Source organism: Crassostrea angulata, unplaced genomic scaffold (assembly GCF_025612915.1).
Source record: "Crassostrea angulata isolate pt1a10 unplaced genomic scaffold, ASM2561291v2 HiC_scaffold_167, whole genome shotgun sequence".
In the NCBI taxonomy this organism is placed as follows: domain Eukaryota; kingdom Metazoa; phylum Mollusca; class Bivalvia; order Ostreida; family Ostreidae; genus Magallana; species Magallana angulata.
Window position 1 is genome coordinate 585993 of NW_026441720.1, and position 22844 is coordinate 608836.

Consider the following 22844-nt stretch of genomic DNA (forward strand, 5'->3'; position numbering starts at 1 on the left):
ATATATATAAAGCACAGGGAAATTCACTTTTATTTGAGCTCCACCACCACCCCGACCGAGGCTTGAACTCATGACCTCTGGAACCTATTCTCCTAACGGTGAGCGGCCACCGCGCTACCCACTCAGACATCTAGGCAAGACAAAAATCTTGCTTTCGATGACGAACGGATATATATATATATATATATATATATATATATATATATATATATATATATATATATATATATATATATATATATATATATATATATATATATATATATATATATATATATATATATATATATATATATATATATATATATATATATATATATAAACAAATTGTTCAAATCTTTCTAAGAACTGCAATATTCCATATCTACGAAAGCCGAGAAGGATCATTCGAGATTCGAGATTTAAAATACGAGATTCGAAATACGAGATTCGAGATTCGAAATTCGAGATTCAATATCTAAATTAAGCAATCAAATCATGGATCTGAAACCTGTATCCTAGCAACATCAAACTGTTCTAAATAAAGATCATTCGTACATGCTCTTTCCTACAAATAAATGTCTCAATAGCTCTTATATAGCGGTTATAAAATGGTTAAATTAACATTGATGAATTAACCCCACACAGTATAAACAATTAAATTAGAAATAACACTGTTGGCTTTGCGAATCTAAGTGGTTTTGTTTGCCCTGTATGTGATTCCCCCCCGAACAATTTTAACACGAAGTGTATTCGCCCTAACTGTGTAAAAATTGGCTCGCGAAGAAAGATCTGTTTAATCTAAATGTTTTAGCTATGAAACGAAACTCAATGAAATAATCGACATGTCAAAATATAGGTTATGATAAAGTTTTAAACCATAGAAGATATAATGATTTACAACCTCAAAGACAAAAATCCAGATAAGAATAGTGTATTGTAGGGTATGGCAATGCCATTGTCGATATGAGAGAGAGACAGACAGACAGACAGACAGACACAGAGAGAGTTTTGTAGTGTCAAATTCAGTTTTGATTTAGAATTTGAAATTGATTTAATTGTTACAAGCATATATAGACAATAATTAAGCCTCTAAAAGGAGAAAAGAGAGGAGGTAGCTAGGGTAGGGCAGACCAGCTAGCAAGCTTTAATTTTAACGGTGTTAGCTCACCTGTGATTTACATCGACTCTCTCTCTCTCTCTCTTTTTTTCTCTCTCTCTCTTTCTCTCTCTCTCTCTCTCTCTCTCTCTCTCTCTCGCTCTCTCTCTCTCTCTCTCTCTCTCTCTCTCTCTCTCTCTCTCTCTCTCTCTCTCTCTCTCTCTCTCTCTCTCTCTCTCTCTCTCTCTCTCTCTCTCATCACCTAGCATTTCCTTTTCCGTGAGGGGGTTTGGGGTATTTGTAATGTCTTACATTAGCTAGCGAAAATGATAAAAAAAACATGAAATTTTCTTTAAATTGTGTGCGGATGTTGTGCTCCAATAATCTGTTTTCATGATCAGTATACATGTATACATTTCAAGAGGGGGGGGGGGGCTATATAGTCCTAATTAGTTTGCCAGTTATTCTGTCCCCACTTTGTTTTCTCTTCGTTTTCCAGGGTTTTTTTTATTTGGCTCGGCAAATTAATATAAAACTTTCTGAGTAGCTCCATAACGATGCACTGTAGATAAATTATGAGTAGTTTTACTTTTGATAAACAGGTACATATCCGTACTTGATTTTTTAATTTGACTCTTATAATCGGATTTAATATTCCAATAAATATAGGGTAGGAAAGAGTAGACAGGACTTTTTTTTAACACAGGTATTAGCACTCATCGAGTTCGACTTGCTTTCCTTTTTTTCATCCACTGGATTTAAAGCTAATAATTTTCGAAAATATTTTGAATTTATGGCCTGATTATATACAAATAAGAGCTGCGCTGGTGCATCTATTTACCCAAATGGACCAAAATATAACCAAATGAATCTAAAAAAAATTGACAAAATTAGTTTTAAACGTACGACTCTTTTTCAATTCTAATCAGGTATGTCCTTTAGAAAAATCTTGAACCACACACATTTTAGCAAATAAAACGACAATTGTTTCATTTTTTATGGGGAGGGAGGTGGTACCGGTAAAGGACATGTATTGCTTGTGGCAGTTGTGCTATACTCTCATTTGTTATAATAGGTAATACTACATATTGATATAAAATGAAAGTTTCCAATTACACTGTACATAGCTTATATCATGCATTTTGACCCGTGCGATAGTTTAAAACAATTTTCAAAGCATTTAATGTGATTCAACCGATCATTTTTGAAATTTAATTTTCTGGATCCCCGCCTGATACGTCAGCCTTCTTGTATATTAGAATTACATGTACGTTGACCATATGTACACATTTACATAATCGGATATGTTATGGGACGATAACATTTTTTATCAATGTTTTTGCAGGATATGTAACAAATAACAGTCTATTTGTTGGTTTTTGCACTGATTATTTGAGATAATTTGCCGCCATCTTTTATGCATTCCACACACCACTCACACTTCTTTATTTGGTGTTCTGTGTGTATGGCGACAAATTGGTAAATTTGCACCACTCACCCCTTGTAGCTTCATTCTGATTACATTTTATCTGGCTAAGTGTAATGTAGTAGTATATTAAATACACACATCTTTGTTTGCAGTGCTTATTTACATCTTTAGAGATTTACTTACAAAAAAAGTAAACATTTGTATGACTTATATGTAATTATTGTCAATTTTGGTGCGGGGGGGGGTAGGAAACTACAGAGAAACTTAACTTGGCTGTGAAACATATGCCTTTATTCTTTCTTGTTGATATATCAATGAATGAATTATAACAAAATACATGTACAACAATTAATTTTGAAATATTCATGCACAATCAATTTTTTAAAAAAGTTTTACTGTTCTCTGCACAAGAAATCGGCAATGTGAACAAACTGGCACCCTATCATCCCTACCTTTAATTGTAGAGAGTATGTATCCTTCTATATTGAAAACAATTCCAAAAGTAAGACTCATAATAAGTTGTTTACTGAGGAAAAGGAAAAAAAATGTATTTATTAATAATTCCGTATGATGTGATAATATCTCAATGATTTGTTTATAATCATAGTACTAGTGTATCACTGTATGCATACATAAAAACGATAAGTAATGCTTATATTTATTAGTGAAACAGTACAGATTATTTATATTTAGATTATTTAGATACATGTACTAATCTTCATGCGGGAATCTAGAAAGGAGGGGGTCAAGGGATCTGGACCCCCTCCTCGGGAAAATTGGAGCTTATTAAATTTACATAGTAAAATTTTTTAAAATTGGCCTAGGACCCCCTACAGAAAAAATTAGCTACGCTTATGAAGTTCTCTACCATAACTGCATTTTTACACAAAAGGGGTGAATAAACCCGGGTTTTAAACTTTTACTGGTGGTGAAATACCCCAGGGTTCAAACGCATCAGGAGAGGAACTTGTAAGTTGTTAGAACTTGTTTCTGATCCTTTTGTTTATTCAATAAAATATGTTCAAAACAAAACGCATCAGGTGGAATTGCACCAGGGCAAACATAATCACTTAGATCCGCTAAGCACACTGCATTATTACTAGTCTACTTAGATATTCTGTGTAAAAGTAAATACACATAATTATTTAGTTAGGTAAGGAGAAGTGAACATAACATTTATTAAGAGCTATTAAGACATTTATTTGTAGGAAAGAGCATGTACGAATGATCTTTATTTAGAACAGTTTGATGTTGCTAGGATACAGGTTTCAGCTCCAATATTTGATTGGTTAATTTAGATATTGAATCTCGAATTTCGAATCTCGAATCTCGTATTTCGAATCTCGTATTTTGAATCTCGAATCTCGAATGATCCTTCTCGGCTTTCGTACATATCTGATATGACTATAAAATCCTTCTGTCACAAAAGGTGCTCAATTTTTGACATAAGAATATCTTATTATTCTAATTATTAGATCCCATATTGTCATTAATATTACAATATCTATTTTTGATTTTTTAAAATCTTTTATACAGGATCTTTTCCACTACATTGTCATGATATTTTGTATATGACTCCAAAAAGCTAATCTTATTTTTGCTATTGTTGCTAATGTGAGCGATGTGATACTTGGGCCTCTTGTTATTAATACACTTAATTATTAACCAAACCAACTGATTTAGATGAGAAATTAATGTTTATACAGTAAAAATACGACGTCGTTTTCATTTGCCTGTTCCTTCATTTATAGGTATGTTTAACGATGGTAAAGTATGTGCTCAATATACATTTCAAATTATATAATGCATATTTATCCAATAAGAAAGGTCATTTTACAGCGCATGTGTCATTAATAAGTGAAGTAGATATAAACAGCGATGTTATCAAGTTGTGATTTAAAAACCACAAGAAAGAACTTCCTTGTAGGTTTTGATAGGTGTGTGTGACCCATTTAAATCTTTTCTGAAAAGAAGTTTGATATTTTAATGTTCAAGAAATGCTCAGACCATGGTTCTTTTAAATACTGGAAGAAAAATGCTCTTTCATTCTTTGTTGTGGTCGACTTTAATGTTTTCTTTAACAGAAGGTAAGTAAGTCATTCTATGTTTCTGACTGCAGGAATACATTTACATTTCTTCCTTGTTTAATTTGAAATTACGTAGGCTCACAAGTATGCCAGATGTCTCCATTTTTGTATCACAAATATTAGTTAAACGTGATGAATTATTTTTATTATGTATACAATAATAACTAGATGCTGTCATTAGACAGTAATACCCGCACCATGTGTTTGCCCCTAAATAACACTGTTTTGTACCAGTTTAATTAAAAATGAAGGCTACATGCAAGCTCCGGTAATACAATTAAAATTTATAATTTTCATAACTGAAGGTTGAGATCCCTTCCTATATGATAATACACATCGTGACATGAGCAGCACTTTATGTGCAATTTGGGGTAGAACTGTTTGCAGTGAATTTTCAGTTAATCAATAATCTTAACATTTTATGTCAAAGAAAGTATAAGTGTATTTATGTACATGTATATAAAGGAATTTATGTGATCTAAATACTTAAAGTTTAGGTATCATATAGTTTTCTACTATGTTACATTTAATTAGTCATATTTGTACAGTATGAGTATTTAAAGGGTCTTTTGGGGTTTTTATACTCATACCGGTAAGAGCCTTTTCAGGCTATTAGCCTGATCCTAAATATTTCAATTTTGGCTCCAAATTAGCTTGCATCGGAAGTTTTGCCCACCTCCACCCCTTCTATCCTCCTTACTAAATATTATTATTATTATTGTTTAATTGTTATGGATAACTTCCTTTTGTAAAAGGTGTGGGTTATTTTTTGGGCCCCACCTTCTGCTGCATTGTTGATAATTTACTAAATGTATGCAGTCTCACATTTTCATTCTTATATTCAGTATAACTTAATCTGGCATTTTTAATAAATGCGCTTCACACAAGCCATAGTTTTTCTTTATCAAGGTAGCAGCAGAACAAAGCTGCAAATGTGCTTCAGGTTATATTCAACAGTAATAGTAATGTAAGGTTTACTAGGATTTAAGAGCACATAATGGTCTATATAATTATTACAAACAAAATTAAAAATTAATTTATGCCCCCTCCCGTGGCGGTTGCCAGTTTTAGATTTGCTTCTGTGTGCCTACATGAACATCATCGTGTGCACAGATTAAGAGAAGAGGTGGGAGTAAGACGTCCAGACCCCCCCCCTTCCCATGAAAATTCATTTATATCAATTGTAAAATTACCAAAAATACACCTTGGACCCCAATGCTCTTACAGACATGTAAACGCTCTAACCCATTGCGCTTCAATGTTAGGTAACATTATTTGGGGGGGGGGGGGGTAAATATTTAATCAATATTTAATATACGTTATTGTTTATCTCAATAGGAAGTATACATCATCACAATATGCAGGTGTCCTGCACCACCTTAAAGCTGTTATTTACCTAATAAAATAGTGCAAGTGGATTTGAAGAATAGGTCATAAAAATACATGCATGTTACAAATGACTGATCTTTGTCTGAAGTAACGTACACAACACAGGTCTGCAGGTCTCATTAGCGGGTACTAGTTTTACCCAGCTCTTCGATTAGATGGGTTCACGTGTATACATACATGGGTGTTGTTAAAACGCGGAACGGAAAACGGAACAGAAAGCGGAACGGAGGGAAAACGGGAAATCTTATCTAATGTTATTTACCTCATAGATTTGTTAATCATGCTAAAACGATATACTTTATGTACCTTTTTAATTTTTTTTGAAAGATTAACAATATTAGATTATTTATTCCAGAATATTTATTTCCTCAAAATTAACAGTACATGCATTGACCACTATATTCTGTCCAAAAATATCCTCGATTCACTTTTTGCTGTATTTTTATATATACCTCAGGGTTCAAGCGATTCTCTTTTAGAAGCATTAAACATTCTCATTATTCTTTCTTTAAAACGTCCTCTCTAGCTTATCAGCTGGTATAAATACACGGCTAAAAATAAAGAAGTCTACGGGGTTTTGCATTTCAACAGACCCGGATGATAGTGTTGAAAAATTGTGCAAGGTCTTCTGCGTGACTTCCAAATGGAGAAAAGATGTCAATATTTTCCATTATAAATCGTCCAAATGTGCTGCAGGAATATTTTGGGATCGACAGACTATAGTCCAAATATATAATCGGAAAATCAATCCAGGCAATGCCTAGAGCTCTCTATTCGGATCATATGTATATAGCTGCTGGAATAAACAACTGCTTAGTAATGCAAACGTAAACAAAATTGCATTGCTAAAAATATTAGTTTCACAAATTACTAGTTTCACAAATTACCGGGTATTTTAATGTTTACTGTATTTTAATTTTTAATGTCGTCAGTCCCATGGTTTTCTTTCTTCCATCTCAATGATACTGTATCGTCTGTATGATAAAAGATCGTCTAGAACACCGAAAATTCAATTTTGATGTAAGTATATACATGTACATCATGTTTGAAATATAAAAATACTTAAAACACGCATAAAACGCTTTCATTAACTGCGTACGTTACGCTGACATGCCAGCAATACCATATAAGAAAAATACGTAAAACGTTATAGCTAATTTGCTCGTTTAATCATGTTAATGTTTCAGAATTCGTATATACATTTGATTTTTCCGTTTCGTACTCAACTAAAGCCGAATGAATACAATGCTATAATTGAAAGACATTCATATGAATATTAATAAGATAGCAACATGTTGATAATCATTCATTAGATATAAATAAAAGATACAAAGTAAATCGTTTCTGGCCAGTCTATACCCTTTTTAAGCGATAAACGTGATGATATTTTCCATTCCGTTCCGCTTTCCTTTTCGCGTTTTAGCAACACCTATACATACATGTTTGTGTTTTCCGTATGCAGAAAAGGATTAGTTAAGATCAGCTAAAGGAATTCATTATTGTGTTTTAATTGGATTATCATTATGATGTTGACCAATTTAGGTAAGCATAATACATGTAGTAGCAGTAGCACAATATAATGAGATGCCAGCATACATATTTAGTTCTACTTTGACTTTCTAAATGTGATCTCCCTTTGACAGCATACTGTATCATCATCTTTTAATATTTAAATAAGCTTATCATCGTTACCTATCCTATCGCATTTGTAAAGTTTCTGTCATTTTAGTTGCAAAAGTTATTTTTTTCATTTGTCAGACTGCACTATTGAGTTAACCCCATATTGACCCTGTATAAACAATTTCTTATTAAATTTGTGTATTACATGTAAGTTAGTATAGACACTTATCATTTTTATACGAGTTATAATAGGAAGGAAGGAGTATTTCTTTCTTAATGTATTATAATGCATCAAATACAATGTAGGTCATGACCTTATGGGACTGTTCTGACCCCACGAAACAGGAAAATACAAAATATCTTCTAATGTCATTATGATGCATCAAATGGTGTAAAGTACATTAATGACCCCCAGGTGTTGTCTTTAACCCCCCCCCCCCGCCTTTATGAAATAGGAAATGATATGATACACTGTATATTTTGTTAAATTCTGAGATCTGAGATCCTCATCCCTAAACCATATAATTTAATTTTGCTCTTTGCGTCATTGCGCGTAAAATTGTATATAGATTATGCCCCCTTGGAGACATCCTGACATTCTAGAACTAGAAATAATAATGTATTTTATTTTATTCATATGTTATACAGTAGTGTTTGATCCATGTGGGTAATTCCTAGCCTAATGATGTCATTGCTTTGTTTTGGAGACTTTACAATTGCCCCAAATAGGCGAATACACATGGCAATGATGCATAAAACATTTTGTTTATAAATCTTAAAAATTGAATTAAGCAATTTCCAAAATGTTAATGTGAATCACGAGAGAAAAAGCAATCAAGAAATGATTTAAAATGTATTAAGAAGACTGAATCTTTATAACCAGGTTAGATTGGGGTGGGGGTGGGGGTGGGGGGATGGGGGGTGGTGAATGTGGAGTATACACATTTATAAATTTGAATCATTTTATTTTATTGTTATTAATATATATATATAATTTTAACTTGTCGATGAATACTACTTATTGACCCCAAGGTGGAAATATGACCTCTGATCATATCTCAATAGATTATTTGTCAATTATGCAAGGTGAAATATAATTTTTTACCAGTTTATAAAAGTTTTTAGACACCCAAATCATATTTTGATTTTAATAGATCATTCGACAAGGGAGGGGGGGGGAGAACAGTTTATATTTGAGTTTGTTTGGGAGTGGGGGTTCCAAGTCATATATTTGACAATTTTTTAATGTAATTTAAAATAAGACTAAGCCATACTACAGTCATGAACATGAATAGTATAGAACAAACACAAACTAATACATGTACATGTAGATATACATATGAAGTATTACAAAACAGATGATTGATCTATATCTGTGATCTTAAATTGAATCATATATCATGTACATATTATATTATTGTTTCTTTGTTCAAGGCATTTAAGATGGTGTGTAGGTCATGATCCCAAGTGCTCTTCCTGAAATTATTAAATATCATAAAAACCATTGATATCCCCACCTTAATCCAAAGATATTATTCCTCCTTAGGTCATGCAGGCGCATCAGATCATTATGGCATGTAAGTCATGACCCTAATGGGGTCATCCTGACCCCGTTAGAATCAGAAATTGTCAATCATCTTTAAATTATTGATGTTTGATGATCATATCTCTATTTAATCTTTATTATTAAGTCTCCCAAATGAAATTTGGAGACTTATTGTTTTTGTACGGTTCTTAATACATGCATTATTATTCTTCATCTTCTTTTTCTTCTTTCCCACTCTGAACTTGTTTCTCAGAGATGGCTGAACAGAATTGTACAAAACTCTCGGATATGATAGGCCTGCATATGTAGACGTGCACCCTGGTTTGATTTTTCTCATTTTTGGTTAGACAACCACTTTTCGGTGTAGAGGGGGGTGTCAAAAGGGTGTGGGGTCTAACATTGAACCTTGTAGGAAGAATTGTAGACTCTATTGTAAATGGTAACTTGAAAACAGACAAAGATAATAATATAGGGTTTTCATAATCATATATTGGCTGTTACTGGGCATTACAGGGTTTATAAGATCTGACCCCTGGGGTCATCCCCACCCCCCAGGAATTTGAAATTACCATATATCTCAGAAACTGTTATAATCATGACCCCTAAACCAGATATATTCATGTTTCTGATGTCAAGGCGCATCAATGTTATGTATGTCATGGGCCCTGTGGGTAGTCCTGACCCCCTCAAACAGCAAGTCCTTAATATCTTCAAAACAGTTGAGATCCCCACCCTTAAACCATATATATTCTTGTTCCTTGTGTCAAGGGACATCAAACGGTATGTAGGTCATGGGCCCCGGGGGTGGTCATGACCCCCCTTGAACAGGAAGTGCACAAATATCTCGAAAACGGTTGAGATCCCCACCCCTTAACCATATATATTCTTGATCCTTAAAGGGCATCAAAATGTATGTACCGGTAGGTAATGGGCCTCAGGGTTAAATTCAATTTTTCAAAACCGTAATGCACATCTATGGAACAGTTCCTATCATACCCCAAGATATAATGTGTCTATCCATTAAATCATAAAAGGAGTTCTAGGATCTATGTTTTTTTGAAGTGATAAACGTCAATTTTCTGCTACTTTTTGACTCCCTGGATGAAATTTAAATTTCTAAAACCTTACTGCACATCTATAGAACAGTCCCTATCATATCCCAAGGTATGATTGTCTATCCGTTAAATCATAAGAGGAGCTCTTGATTCAATTTTTTTTTTTAGTGATAAACGTCAATTTTCTGCTACTATTTGACTCCCTGGATGAAATTTAATTTTTTTTAAAACCTTATTGCACATCTATAGGACAGCCCCAATTATATCCCAAGAGATGATGTAGCTACTCCAAAAGTTGTAAGAGGAGTTCTGGTAGCCATATTTGTTTTTGCATAAAAACGTCATTTTTTGTTGCCCACTAATCCCTTTGATAAAAAAAAATTCTGGAACCTGATCACGCCTCAATATGACACCCCCAATCATATTCTAGAAGATCATTTGGCTACTGCCAAAAAAAAGACGTTTTTGAAACCAGTTTTTTTTTTGTAAAAAACCTTTTTTTTCAGCCATTAAATGACCCCAAGGACTTAATTGAAAATTCTGAAACCTTATTGCGCATCTATAGGATACCCTAAAACATATTCCAAAAGATGATTTGTCTACTGTTGAAAATGTAGGAGGAGTTCGAGGAAGAAGGTTTTTTTGAAAAAAACGTCATTTTTTACCAATTATTTGACCCCCAGGACTAACAGAGGATTTTTGAAACCTTTTTACAAAACAACATGATACCCCAAATCAAACTCCAAGCGTTCAGTTTGCTGGTTTATAAGATGTAAGAGCAGTTTGAGAAAGTAAAATGTGACAGACGGACGGACGGATGGACGGACGGACGGACAGACAGATGGAGGACGGAACAAGGTAACAACAATATACCCGAACTTTCTTTAGAAAGTGCGGGTAGAATTATTAGGACAAGCATTACAACTGCACAAAATTTTTGGCTTTTGTACAATGCTGTTTCAATTTTTATGTTTTCCTAGTATTCAATAGGTAACCTTTTTTAAGAAGACATATTAGAATGCTTCACCAAAAACTATGATGCTAAACATAAATCTGGGTAACTATGAACTTTTTCATAAACTCCAATTTAGTCAAAAAGAATTTAATCTAAAAAATGACTTTTACATTGTAATAACTTAAGAATTCATATTTGGGGCTCGAAATTTTCAGGGGCATCTACTGGTGGTATACCACTGCCACCATGAAAATTTGGTAAGGTGGTCTTCTCTACTTTTTGAAATTTTGGCCTTTTCGCAATCGAATAGTGAACTGCGTTCTAGAACGCACTTTGCAATTCAAAATTTAGAATTCATATTTGGGGCCCGAAATTTTCAGTGGCATCAACTAGTGGTATTTCACTACCACTGTGAAAATATGGTGATGCAGTTATCTCTAGTTTTTGAGAATTGGGCTTATATGCTATTGAATAGTGAACTGCATTCTAGAACGCAGTTCGCAATTCAAAATTTAGAATTCATATTTGGGGCCTGAAATTTTCAGGGACATCTACTAGTGGTATTTTACTACCGCTGTAAAAATATGGTGATTGTTTTTCACAATCCTATCCTATCGTATCGTGTATCAATCCTATCGTATCGTGCTTGTATACTCTTCTAACGTGCGTAAATCCTATCCTATCGTACGTGTATACTGTACTATCGTGCATTAATCCTATCCTATCGTGCGTTAATATTGTCAGGTTAATCATTCAATTTTAACAGTTTCCCCGTTTATCCTATCGTGTTAATCGTTTCGTGCCTTTTCATAAGCAAGTTAATTTATTTCAAAGTTGCAAGTTGCGCCGTATACGAAAATTTATCGAACAAGAATTGTTAAATCTATATAGCATTCTATTATGATACTAATTTCTTAATGTTTTAGATCAAAATTAACCAATATTACATGTAAATCAAATCTGTAAGCATTGAAAATGAAACATTTATTTAAACTATCGAAGTTCTTAGGAACAAAGTAACATATTTACCTGTATTTCGAATATATTAAATTGTACGCGGAGTGTATACTTTCGTAAACATTAACTTTTATGCAATATCATTTGTGTTTTATGCAACACGTTTTACATAAACAAATGTATTTATGATATAATTTATATTTAATTAAAACAAAAGTTGTATATAAATTAGACCCGTTATTTTTTGTGTGATAGTTGAAATTACGCTGATATGTTCTTGGCAATCGGCTAGGATGTGTGGTAATAAAAACAATGTTAGCCAATCGTATGCAGAATGTGAATCTGCGAAAATATTTATTATTAAGGTCTTCCGTTTCCAACGGAAGACCTTACTATTATTCTGAAAAATTTTCAAATTTCTTATTAGGGTTTTCCGTTTTTCAACGGAAAACCCTTCTGTTATTCTACTGTTTCTTATTAGGGTTTTCCGTTTTTCAACGGAAAACCCTTCTGTTATTCTACTGTTTCTTATTAGGGTTTTCCGTTTTTCAACGGAAAACCCTTCTGTTATTCTACTGTTTCTTATTATTATTTTTTTTTTTATCCGCAAATTTTGTGTAGGCCATTTCTCGTACATTTGTTGTCTGATTGTTATGAAACTTTCAGGGTATGTAGACAATGTTAATATCTCGAGACGTTTTTTTCAAATTTTTAAAATTCACTTCCGGTTATGAGTTATTGCCCTTTAATTGAAAATTGGGGGGTCTTTTGTCCAGAGTTGATCTCGGGAACTACAAAAGATAGTTGCATGAAATTTAGCAGAATTGTTGGTAACATTTTATAGTTTTGCTGGCATGAAAAGTTTGGCAAAATGTTTATTAGTTTTTAAGCTGTTTCCCGGTAAAGTATAAGGTTTTGGGGGGTCTGAAATTTTGTTGTTCTTTGTATAATAACCTTTAAACTAAAAATATTTTGTTAATACATATAGAGCAAAAGTTGTTTAGAATAACGAGAGCTTTCATTTAAAATTAAGAAAAAGGGGCTGGCCCCTATAATTAGGGGTCAGCAGCTCATACACGTATTTTTCTGATAGCAATAATCATTATCATTTAATGAAAAAAAATGAATTCAGTTATTGTTAATATATTAAATAATGTCATTTGGTATCAAATTAAACAAGTTCTGTGCTATATTTTTTTTCAAATTTCATAAAACAAATATGTGAGAATCGTACATGAACGAGTTAATATGTCTAAATAGACACACAAGCGAACAAATGCCACTTTAAGGCCCAGGCATTTATTGCATTACGTTGTGTTGCGTCTTAGATAAATTGTTGTGATTCAATTTCATTTTTTTTTCATCTATATCAATTATGAATTCAATGAACACACATTATTTAAACGTTCTATGTGCAACTATTTGTCGGGGCGCCCCTGTATGTAACCCCCGCGCGCGCGCCGAATGTAAACAGTAACGAACGGCATTGTTATTGTAGAAAAGAGAGAGCCGTAATGCAGAAGAGAAGTTGTGTATTCTTTCGGTGTATACATGCATTTTCAATATACTGTGAAACATATGAACATGCACAGGGAACAATACTACATATTTGTTTAAGGAGGATATTTTTCTCGTGTGAATCGTTTACGAGGAAATTCTGACAGCCACACTTCTGTCGACGATCAGCCGTTGATAAGCTACGAGTAATAAAGGAGAAAAGATGGACATTAAAGTGTGTGATTTATGTGGATGTTACTGAAGAAGGTGAGGCTTTTACTCCTTTTAAAGTTTCTTGTTAACTGGTTAAAATTTAGTATATATATAGTATAGATGTACATGTAAGTACGTGCACACTGTTAGATGTTTTTGTTATGATGTGGGTGTTTGTTTACTAACGTGTAATTTTTACATGTTTCATGGATGTTTAGACTCGCTCGAGGTTCATGGGGGACTGGAAAGGGTAACTGAATTTATCTATTTAAAAAAATAACAGATTGTGAATTTTCAACTCAAAATTCAAAGCAGGGTCTAATTAGAAACATATCATATATTCTTGTGCAGAAGACTCCAAATGTAGTCATGAATACCCTGTAGACATAACTTCAAGTAAATAAAATTGTATACTTCAGACTTCAGAGTTAAAACATGACTTTAATATCTTTATGATGCCGATCATTGTCTCATTAGAGAGGTTTAGCAGACCAACGGGTACCCGGTACATGTACTTCTACATGTAGGTTACAAGTTAGAACTATGCGTACCATTCTACCAGTTCACATAATTTTTCTTGTTTAGCAGTTATGATGTGTACTTAAATTGTCTTTGTTAATGTTTTAAATGTAATTTTTTATTCTCTTTTTTTAATCTGACTACTGGCAGTACTGGCGTGCGAGCAGTTCTCGCCGAGGACCATTTCTCGCTGGTGCACTGTTACATCATATTTTCGTATGTAATTTTATGTGTTGATAAAATGATGTAACAATGCACTGGTGAGAAATGGTACTCGGCGAGAACTGATCGCACACCAATATTGATTAATTACAGACAAAAACTGAAGGTTGCGAGTGTTATTTTTTATTGAACAACATTGTTTAAAATAATTCTTTATATATGTGACGATCAGACCGGTTTGAATACCAGTGCCAGATAGCTCAGTTGGTAGAGCACCTGACTAGAGATTCAGGGGGCCCAGGTTCAAATCCCGGTTTGGTCCTTCATTATTTCTACCATCCTGTTACAATATTGGTGTTGTGACCAACCCCTGGAACTAACAGGTTAACTCGATCCTGCCAGGGGTGATCTTCGAGGGTGAAGATCATTTAAGGGGGGAGGAATGTGACGGTCAGACTGGTTTGAATACCGGTGCCAGATACATGTAGCTCAGTTGGTAGAGCACTTGACTAGAGATTCAGAGGGCCAGGTTCGAATCCCAGTTTGTTCTATCGTTATTTCTCCCATCTTTTACATATACATGTATATCAGATATATGACAGATGATTAAGGGTCATCACATGTTTTGCAAGATGCAATAAGTGTTAAAAACCTTTACTTTACAACACAATACATTTAAGTGAATATTTATGTTTCTTGTTATTATTTGGTGTGGTTTTCTTGACAGTGTCGCATAAACAATTTACCCGCTCTTAAAACACAAACTTTCTTTTTGTGGATTCAGCTTACCGCTGATTGGCTGCTGTTGCAGCAGACAAATAAGATATGCACGCACAAAACACAATGAACTTATCAGAGAATGAGTTGAGTTTATTTCAACTGTTGGAATTTGGGTATTTTTTTTTAAATGTATACTTGTGACAAAACATATATGTGGTACATACAGCTGTAGCTTTATGAAGAAAATTTTGGTTAGACCATATATACCTATCATGCAAGTAAATGATATTTACAAAAAACTTGCAATTTATGGCGCACGAAATATACGCTAGTTTTATAAAGATTGACATACATGTAATGTACCACATTCTGTGAAAAATAATCTATTAAAAATTCTTCATTAAGTTTACTCATACATGTTTTATGCTTATTACACATAGTATTGTTTTTAAAACATGTAATTTATAAGAAAATAAACAAAAACCCTCGCTAAATTTATTTGCCAAAAAAAAACAAAACACAGTAGAATTGATAAAAAATGGTATACCAGAAGCTAATACCAGTACATGTACTTTGACGCTGTTCGGTGGGTAATATTCATTTGTAATTTACGAATTGAAATATTGACTGTTGCACTACAAGTACGGTACCGTAATAAACTCTCTCTCTCTCAAACTCTCTCTCTCTCTCAATTTGATAAGTGTTTATACCTATGAAAATTTTTTGATATTATATTATGACTTGATATGCAATTTTTTGATCTTGTACTGCCTAAATGTTATATCATGTATTGGGATATGTCATACTTATTACACTGCATGGTCAGTGTATTTTTTTACAGAAATACTATGCATATGTTAATGTAAACACAGCTATTACTAGTACATGTATGTAAACACAGCTAATTATTTATTTTTTTTATTTCAGCTCAAAACAGCCTCTTGTTACCACATGGCTTTTACCGGTACCTGTTGATTCTTGTGGGACAGCTCCTGAGATTAACCTGTCACCTCTATCCACATGCATATTCCTTGTGTTCTACAGACTATTTACCGGTAATTCAAATTACATCCGATAATGCATGAACAATAATGGAACTTGAAGAAAGCATCATGCCATGTTGTGGTTTGTGTTTGATAAGAAATTATGAAAACAAAATTAAGGCTGTTTAAAGAAATTCATAATTGCTGTGAAAATTTGTTTTTCAATAAAAGTATGCAATCATGTTTCCTTTATTTTTTATTTCATAAAGATATTTAGATGTGTTTACATAATTGAAAAATCCCCCCCCCCTCCCCTTTATTTAATTGTCTGCATTAAGATTACATGTAGGATATGTAAATGTACATTTGACTTTGAAATAACATCTGCTATGATAATTACTTTTGAAATGAACAAGAAACAACCTATTTCTACCTTTTTAAGGTATATATGCAGAAAAAAAGTAGAAAAACATGTCAAATTTGAACATTTTTCATGGAAATCAACTCGATCTGTCTCCAGCTACCTGGGTGTGTTTGAATTTAATTCTAATTTAAGGCAGATGTCTAACTTGTAGGTTGTAACTTACTGTTTTAGCATGGTTAGAAGGAGACTAGAAATCAGAATAGATTAGATATTCACTAAATATGATTGTTAGCTTACTTTTTTCATGAAAACAAGAAATCACAAGCAGGACAGCTGTCTATTTGTTAATTAAAATGGTACAAATCATACAATAAACAAATAAAGATCAAATTTTAGAATCATTGATGATTGTTTTCAAATATGTGTGAGAAATTACTCAAGGAAATTGCCACACGTTTCATAAAATTAGGTAAAACATTTCAAACCATGACTTTTTATGAAAATCAAAAGATTGGGGGGGGGGGGGGGTATACATGTAAGGGTATTTCTAAGTGATGTGAAGCTTTTATCATGATTATATCATGTAGGCATATGTTGTATTGTATAAGGTTTCTTTTTAAAGGTGGTTGAACAACAGTTGACCTCTAAAAGGTCAGGTAAAGATGTTTTACTATGGAGAACCCTGTAAATCAGTGTTTACTAAAGGAAATTGGAAATGGTGGGTTCACTTAAATGGCCATATTTTTATGAAACCTCAATGGAATTGGCAATATGTAGTATTCTTTTTCTCAGAATTGCTTTAGCTTTCTTATTCTAAGACAAACCGTCTTTTCATAAAAATGTTAGTGTACTAAGTTAAAGGTACAAGGAACAGTTTCGGATAAAGTATCGTCAATATTTTTGTAAAATTGAGAGTGACTGTACTTGAAGGTTTATCATTGTTGCGTAGATTCATGAAATGAATTTTAATGATTATCAATAGTTAGAGGGATGTCTCTTGTTGGAATTGGTAAGCAATATTAAGGCCCCTAATTTTAAGTACATGAGAAGCAGAAATAAATTGTGAAACTTGCGGCTATGACAGATGTGTTGACTTTACAGTGAAATTGAAGGTTACAAACGGGAGGTTATATAACATGAAATGTAGGTGGATGGGATATTATATGCCTTAGTATTTAGTATTTACTGGGTATGAGGACAATAGCAAGTTTATTGTCCCCCAAGACAGCAACTATTTAATGAGGCAAAGCCAAGGGAAATAGTTACAATAAACTTGCTATTGTCCGAATAGTCAGTTAATTGGTATTTCATTATACAGAAGAAAACTTTATTTGTCAGCGATGCAGAATTTCTTGATGATAAACAAATTAGAGTTAAATCAAACTTTGTATTTAATGCGGCGATCTTATTAGGTCAGAGGTGTTCCGAGTTTAAGGTGATATGGGACACTTCCATGTTGTGACGTATTGTTTATCGAAATAAACAATAAAATAAAGTGTAATTATATAAGTACATGTAGTTTCTTTTCAAAAATGGTCACCTAACTCATTAACGCAGAGGGTTAGAGGGTTTACTAGGAACCTGTAAGTCATGAGTTCGAATCCCGCTGGGGTTTTTACAATTTTTACCTTTTCAAATATTTTTAAAAGCTATTTTTTGGTTAAATATTGTAAAATTTGAAAATTCTAAACTGGTGAAAATGTTTCAATTATATAGTACTTTAATCCACATTAATATCGACAGATGTCCCATACCACCTTAAAAAGGAGGGAAATCAAATTCTGCTGATGAATGGTTTTGATGACTATTCACCAAGGGCAGATAGCATGGATACTATTTTAAATTAGATAAAAAGGCATGTTTATGCGGGCGCCTTCTAGTGATCAATTTGTTCGTCTGTCCATCCGAGATTGCTTGACTGGAGCATAGCTTCTCTCCCCTTGGCCCAATCTGGCTCATACCTCATCCACAGGGTTCCTTTGGTTGAAGGATGTGCAGTGACCTTGAACCATGTTTTTAGGTATAAGGTTAAGGTCATAGCAGAATTATATATATAAAATCCTTGTCTGGGGCATATCTTTTTTCCCTTTGGTCCAATCTGGCTAATACTCGCAGAGTGTCTCGATGGTTAAATGATGTGCAGTGACCTTGCATGAAATTTCTAGGTAACGGGTGAAGATCATATCGGATCATGCAAAAATCCTTTTTTGAGAGCATATATACTTTCTACTAACCCCTATTTGGCTCAGACTTCACATAAGCAGAGCTTTTGAGTAAAGGGTGTGTAGTGACCTTGAACCTATTTTCAGTGAAAAGAAACTGTGAAGGTCATAGCAGAATTATATTTTTAAAAATCCTTGACCGGAGTATATCTTCTCTCCCTTTGCTCCATTCAGCCTCATACTTCACCCACATGATGCCTTTGATCAAAATATATGCAATGACCTCGAATGATATTTGTAGATGAAGAGTCAAGGTCATATCAGAACACACAAAAATCCATATTTTAAGAGCATAGATATACTCTTCTTTTAGCCCCTATTTGGCTAATATTTTACCTTTACAGAGTTTATTGGTTAATGGCGTGCAGTGACCTTGAACCAAGTCTGTCAATGTGAAGGTCATAGCAGATCTTTTTAAAATTAGTTTTAGACAGTAGATTATTTTCCAAATATGCTTAATCTTGGTCAGATTGAACAAAAATGCATATATGTTAGGGGGAATGAAATTGAATTAAAAGTTCTATGCCAGCTGGAAAAATTTCAAGTTAAAGGTCAAGGTCAAAGCAAAATTCTCTGAAATAACATAAGCGGGGCCCTTTGAAACGTTCACCATTTCAATGTTGTCTGGTTCATAGTAATTTTACATAGAAAATATTCACAGAGGTACAGTAAAGTAAACTTTACATCGATAAGTTTCTGACAATTAATGACGCAACGAGCACACAGTACGAAAGGTCAACCCTTTGAAAAGCAGTGAAGAGGAAAAGTTGCTCAGAATTATGTTTTAAACAAAATTGATTTTTTACGTAAATTTTAATTTTGCATTCTGGGTTAAGAAAAAAGATGTTAGTTCAAGGTAAAGTTAACTTGTACCTAAAATGAAGTCAAATTTGTTAAGTCGTACTTAAACACATTGGTTTTTTTTGTTAAGTCGTTCTTGAAATGGGTAAGGGTTTTTGGTTAAGTCGTGCTTAAAACCATTCGGATTATGTTAAGTTGTACCAAAAATCATTCGGTTTTTTTTTATCTTTTTGTACTTAGGTTTCTTTGTTAATAGATTAAGAACTCTGCTTCTTAGACCAATCTGATTAAAATAAGATCTTTGATCCGCTCTGACAAATTCGATGTCGCTACACAAAGATCTGAAGACATCCCGTACAGGGTCACGTCAGAATGAACTTTCATGACCCAGGGTCAGCCAATGAAACTCTTTCATATTAACCAATCACTGTACGCTTTTCATTTCATGTTCGGTATAGCTTTAAAAATGGCGGACACAGATGAAGCATTGAAGAAATCGTTGTCAAGTTTTAGTATTGACTCTTTAAAGCCGGAACAGAGACAAATATTGGATATATTAGTCGAAAGGAAAGACTGTTTAGTTATATTGCCAACAGGATTTGGAAAATCGCTTCCTTTTCACGTATTCTTGCCGGTTATTCGCGAGATAAGAGCAGATTTTAACCAAAGTGTCATGTTAGTGTGCTGTCCTTTAGTTGCATTGATGCAGGACCAGGTGGCGAAGTTAACAACAATAAAAAGTGTTTCGGCAGCATACATAGGTATGGTATTTTTCTGAATTATTTCAATGACCCACTACTATTACAATGTAACAATATTAATGAGTAAACGTGTCTGAACTGTTCAAATAATAACACCCTCTCCTGGACTTCCCCTCGCCATACTTGAAATTGAAGTCAACTGAAGATTAATTACATGTACATTGTTTACAGGATCAAGTGTAGAAAGCGATGCCCGTATCCTGAATGGGGAAATAGATATCATATATGCATCCCCAGAACGAGTTATAAATGATGCTGGGTGGAGAGAGGGCATAACAAAGTTGAAAGTTTGTTCCATCGTTATAGACGAGTTCCACACCATTGCAACATGGTAATTATATTCCAGGCTTCCATAACATTCTCTGAATAATGGTTTACAGAGATTAAAATTGATGCTGTCGTTAGAATGTTTATATTTGTAATGTTTTGTTGAGAATTGGTAACTGCTGTAAGCAACAGTTTCTTTTCAATCTGCTGAAATAAATGTCACACATAGGCATATTTCTCAATTGGCAGAGTTAATCAAAATAAGTTTTTTTTCCAATCTACTGAAATATTATAGCTAAAACACTGAACCAGTATTTTAAGTTTAGACTATAATACTGTGGAATCATTGTTGTTCGTGGAGGACCAATGTTGATGGCTTTCGTGGGTAATCCTAGCCCACAAATTTACATTCCCACAAACATATATACAAGCATTGTTTAATATTCATTAAAGTTGTCCCGATTACTACCAACTAAATAACGTCCCCATGAACCAGGACAATTTTGGCTGTCCATGAACATTGACCCCCACGTATAAAAATGATTCCACAGTAATTATAGAGTAAAACATCATGATCATGTGGTCCTTTATTTTTCAGGGGTGAAGACATAAGTGGACTAAATAAACAAGCTTTCAGAAAGTGGTTTGCTTTTGTTGGAGAACTGCGTTCTTTATTTCCACAAGCCAATGTTGTGGCATTGAGTGCAACCTGCACACAAAAAATTAAGAAACGAGTAATGAAGCAGTTGTGTTTTGGACCAAACACTGTGGAAATTTTCAAGTCTCCAAACAAAGCCAACATTAAACTTTCAGTGTGTAAAGTTTCAAATGAACTGGAAATTGCAATGTCATGGCTTGTAGATGGTTTGAAACAATTGGCTGGTGATTTTCCAAAAACCCTGTTGTATTGTTACAGTATTAATGATGTGTCAAAACTTTACTCTTATTTTTCTAAAGAGCTGGATGAGGAGACATTTGGCTCCTTAATTGATATGTTTCATTCAGAAACTCCCCCATCCAAAAAGGAAGAAATAGTTAAGTTTTTGGGAGATAAAACAAACAGTAGTAAAAAAAGATTAGTTATATGTACAAATGCATTGGGAATGGGTATTGATGTGTCAAATTGTTGTTCTGTTATTTTGTTTGGAATGCCTGACAATATTGTAGATTTAGTTCAAGAAATAGGTAGAATAGGAAGAAATGGTGAACAGTCAATAGCAATGATACTGTTTAATTCCTATCATCTGCGGCGTTTAAATAAAGATATGAAAGAGATTCTTTGTTCAAGTGACTGCAGAAGATTGAATATTATGAGGCATTTTTTGATGGACTCGGATTTAAAAGAACTAAAAAAAGACACAGGAGTACATACTTGTTGTGATATTTGCCAAAAAGGTTGTAAATGTGACAATTGTGAACTACTTCTTTTAGAGAGACTTTTAGAGAATGAAGTTCTAACTGACACGGACAGTACTTGTAGTGATAATTCAGAAAATACAGAGGACTGTTGGGAAAGTATATTTGCCTCAGAATTGAACTTTAACCTTGAAATCTGATAGAACAGTTGCTATTGTGATATGTTATGAAGCATTAGAAATATTAAATCCAACTCAATGTACGATACAAACATTTGTTCTTTTTTTATAGTTCAACATAAAATTACAGGTACCATAATAAGTGCAGATATGGCATTCTTTGTACGAATGCGAACTATAGCTGTAAAAATTCTTATGTGACATACAGAATAAATTTGTTGACTTGAAAATATTTGTTACAAAATATATCTTAATTACAAAAATGCATGCAGATGTTTTGAATATGCATATTTTAAATTCAGTTGCCTGTCTGCTCACCCACCATTTTCACTACTTCAATAATTTTCCATTGGACATGTTTTGGTAAAATAGCATCAACAATAGTAGGGACTGAGAATACAACAACAAATCCTGCAATCCTAGGACTTAATCATCTAACATATTTTGATACAATAACATCTGTACTACACAATTTTCAAAAAATTGCCATGCACAAAATCCTGCAATCCTAGGACTTACTGGTAATCATTTAACATATTTTGATACACATATGTACTACAAAATTTTAAAAAAATGCCATGCACATAAGGCAGGATGTACACAAACTTGCTTGTTGTTCTTGACAACTGATTCTTAGAACATCATACAAAGTTTTATAACATACATGTACATAAACATACGTGT

General features: G+C 33.4%; 1 protein-coding gene and 1 pseudogene across 1 annotated transcript; both read left to right on the forward strand.

Moving 5' to 3' along the window:
- The first annotated feature begins 4515 nt into the window (after positions 1 to 4515).
- Positions 4516 to 22844, forward strand: part of LOC128169661 (hemicentin-2-like) — a 143719-nt pseudogene continuing 125390 nt past the window's right edge.
- LOC128169643 (bifunctional 3'-5' exonuclease/ATP-dependent helicase WRN-like) lies at positions 19893 to 22181 on the forward strand. The gene is made up of 3 exons (XM_052835757.1): positions 19893 to 20358; positions 20530 to 20689; positions 21224 to 22181. The coding sequence occupies exons 1-3, from the start codon at positions 19980 to 19982 to the stop codon at positions 22179 to 22181; spliced, it is 1497 nt and encodes a 498-aa protein (XP_052691717.1). The 5' UTR covers positions 19893 to 19979.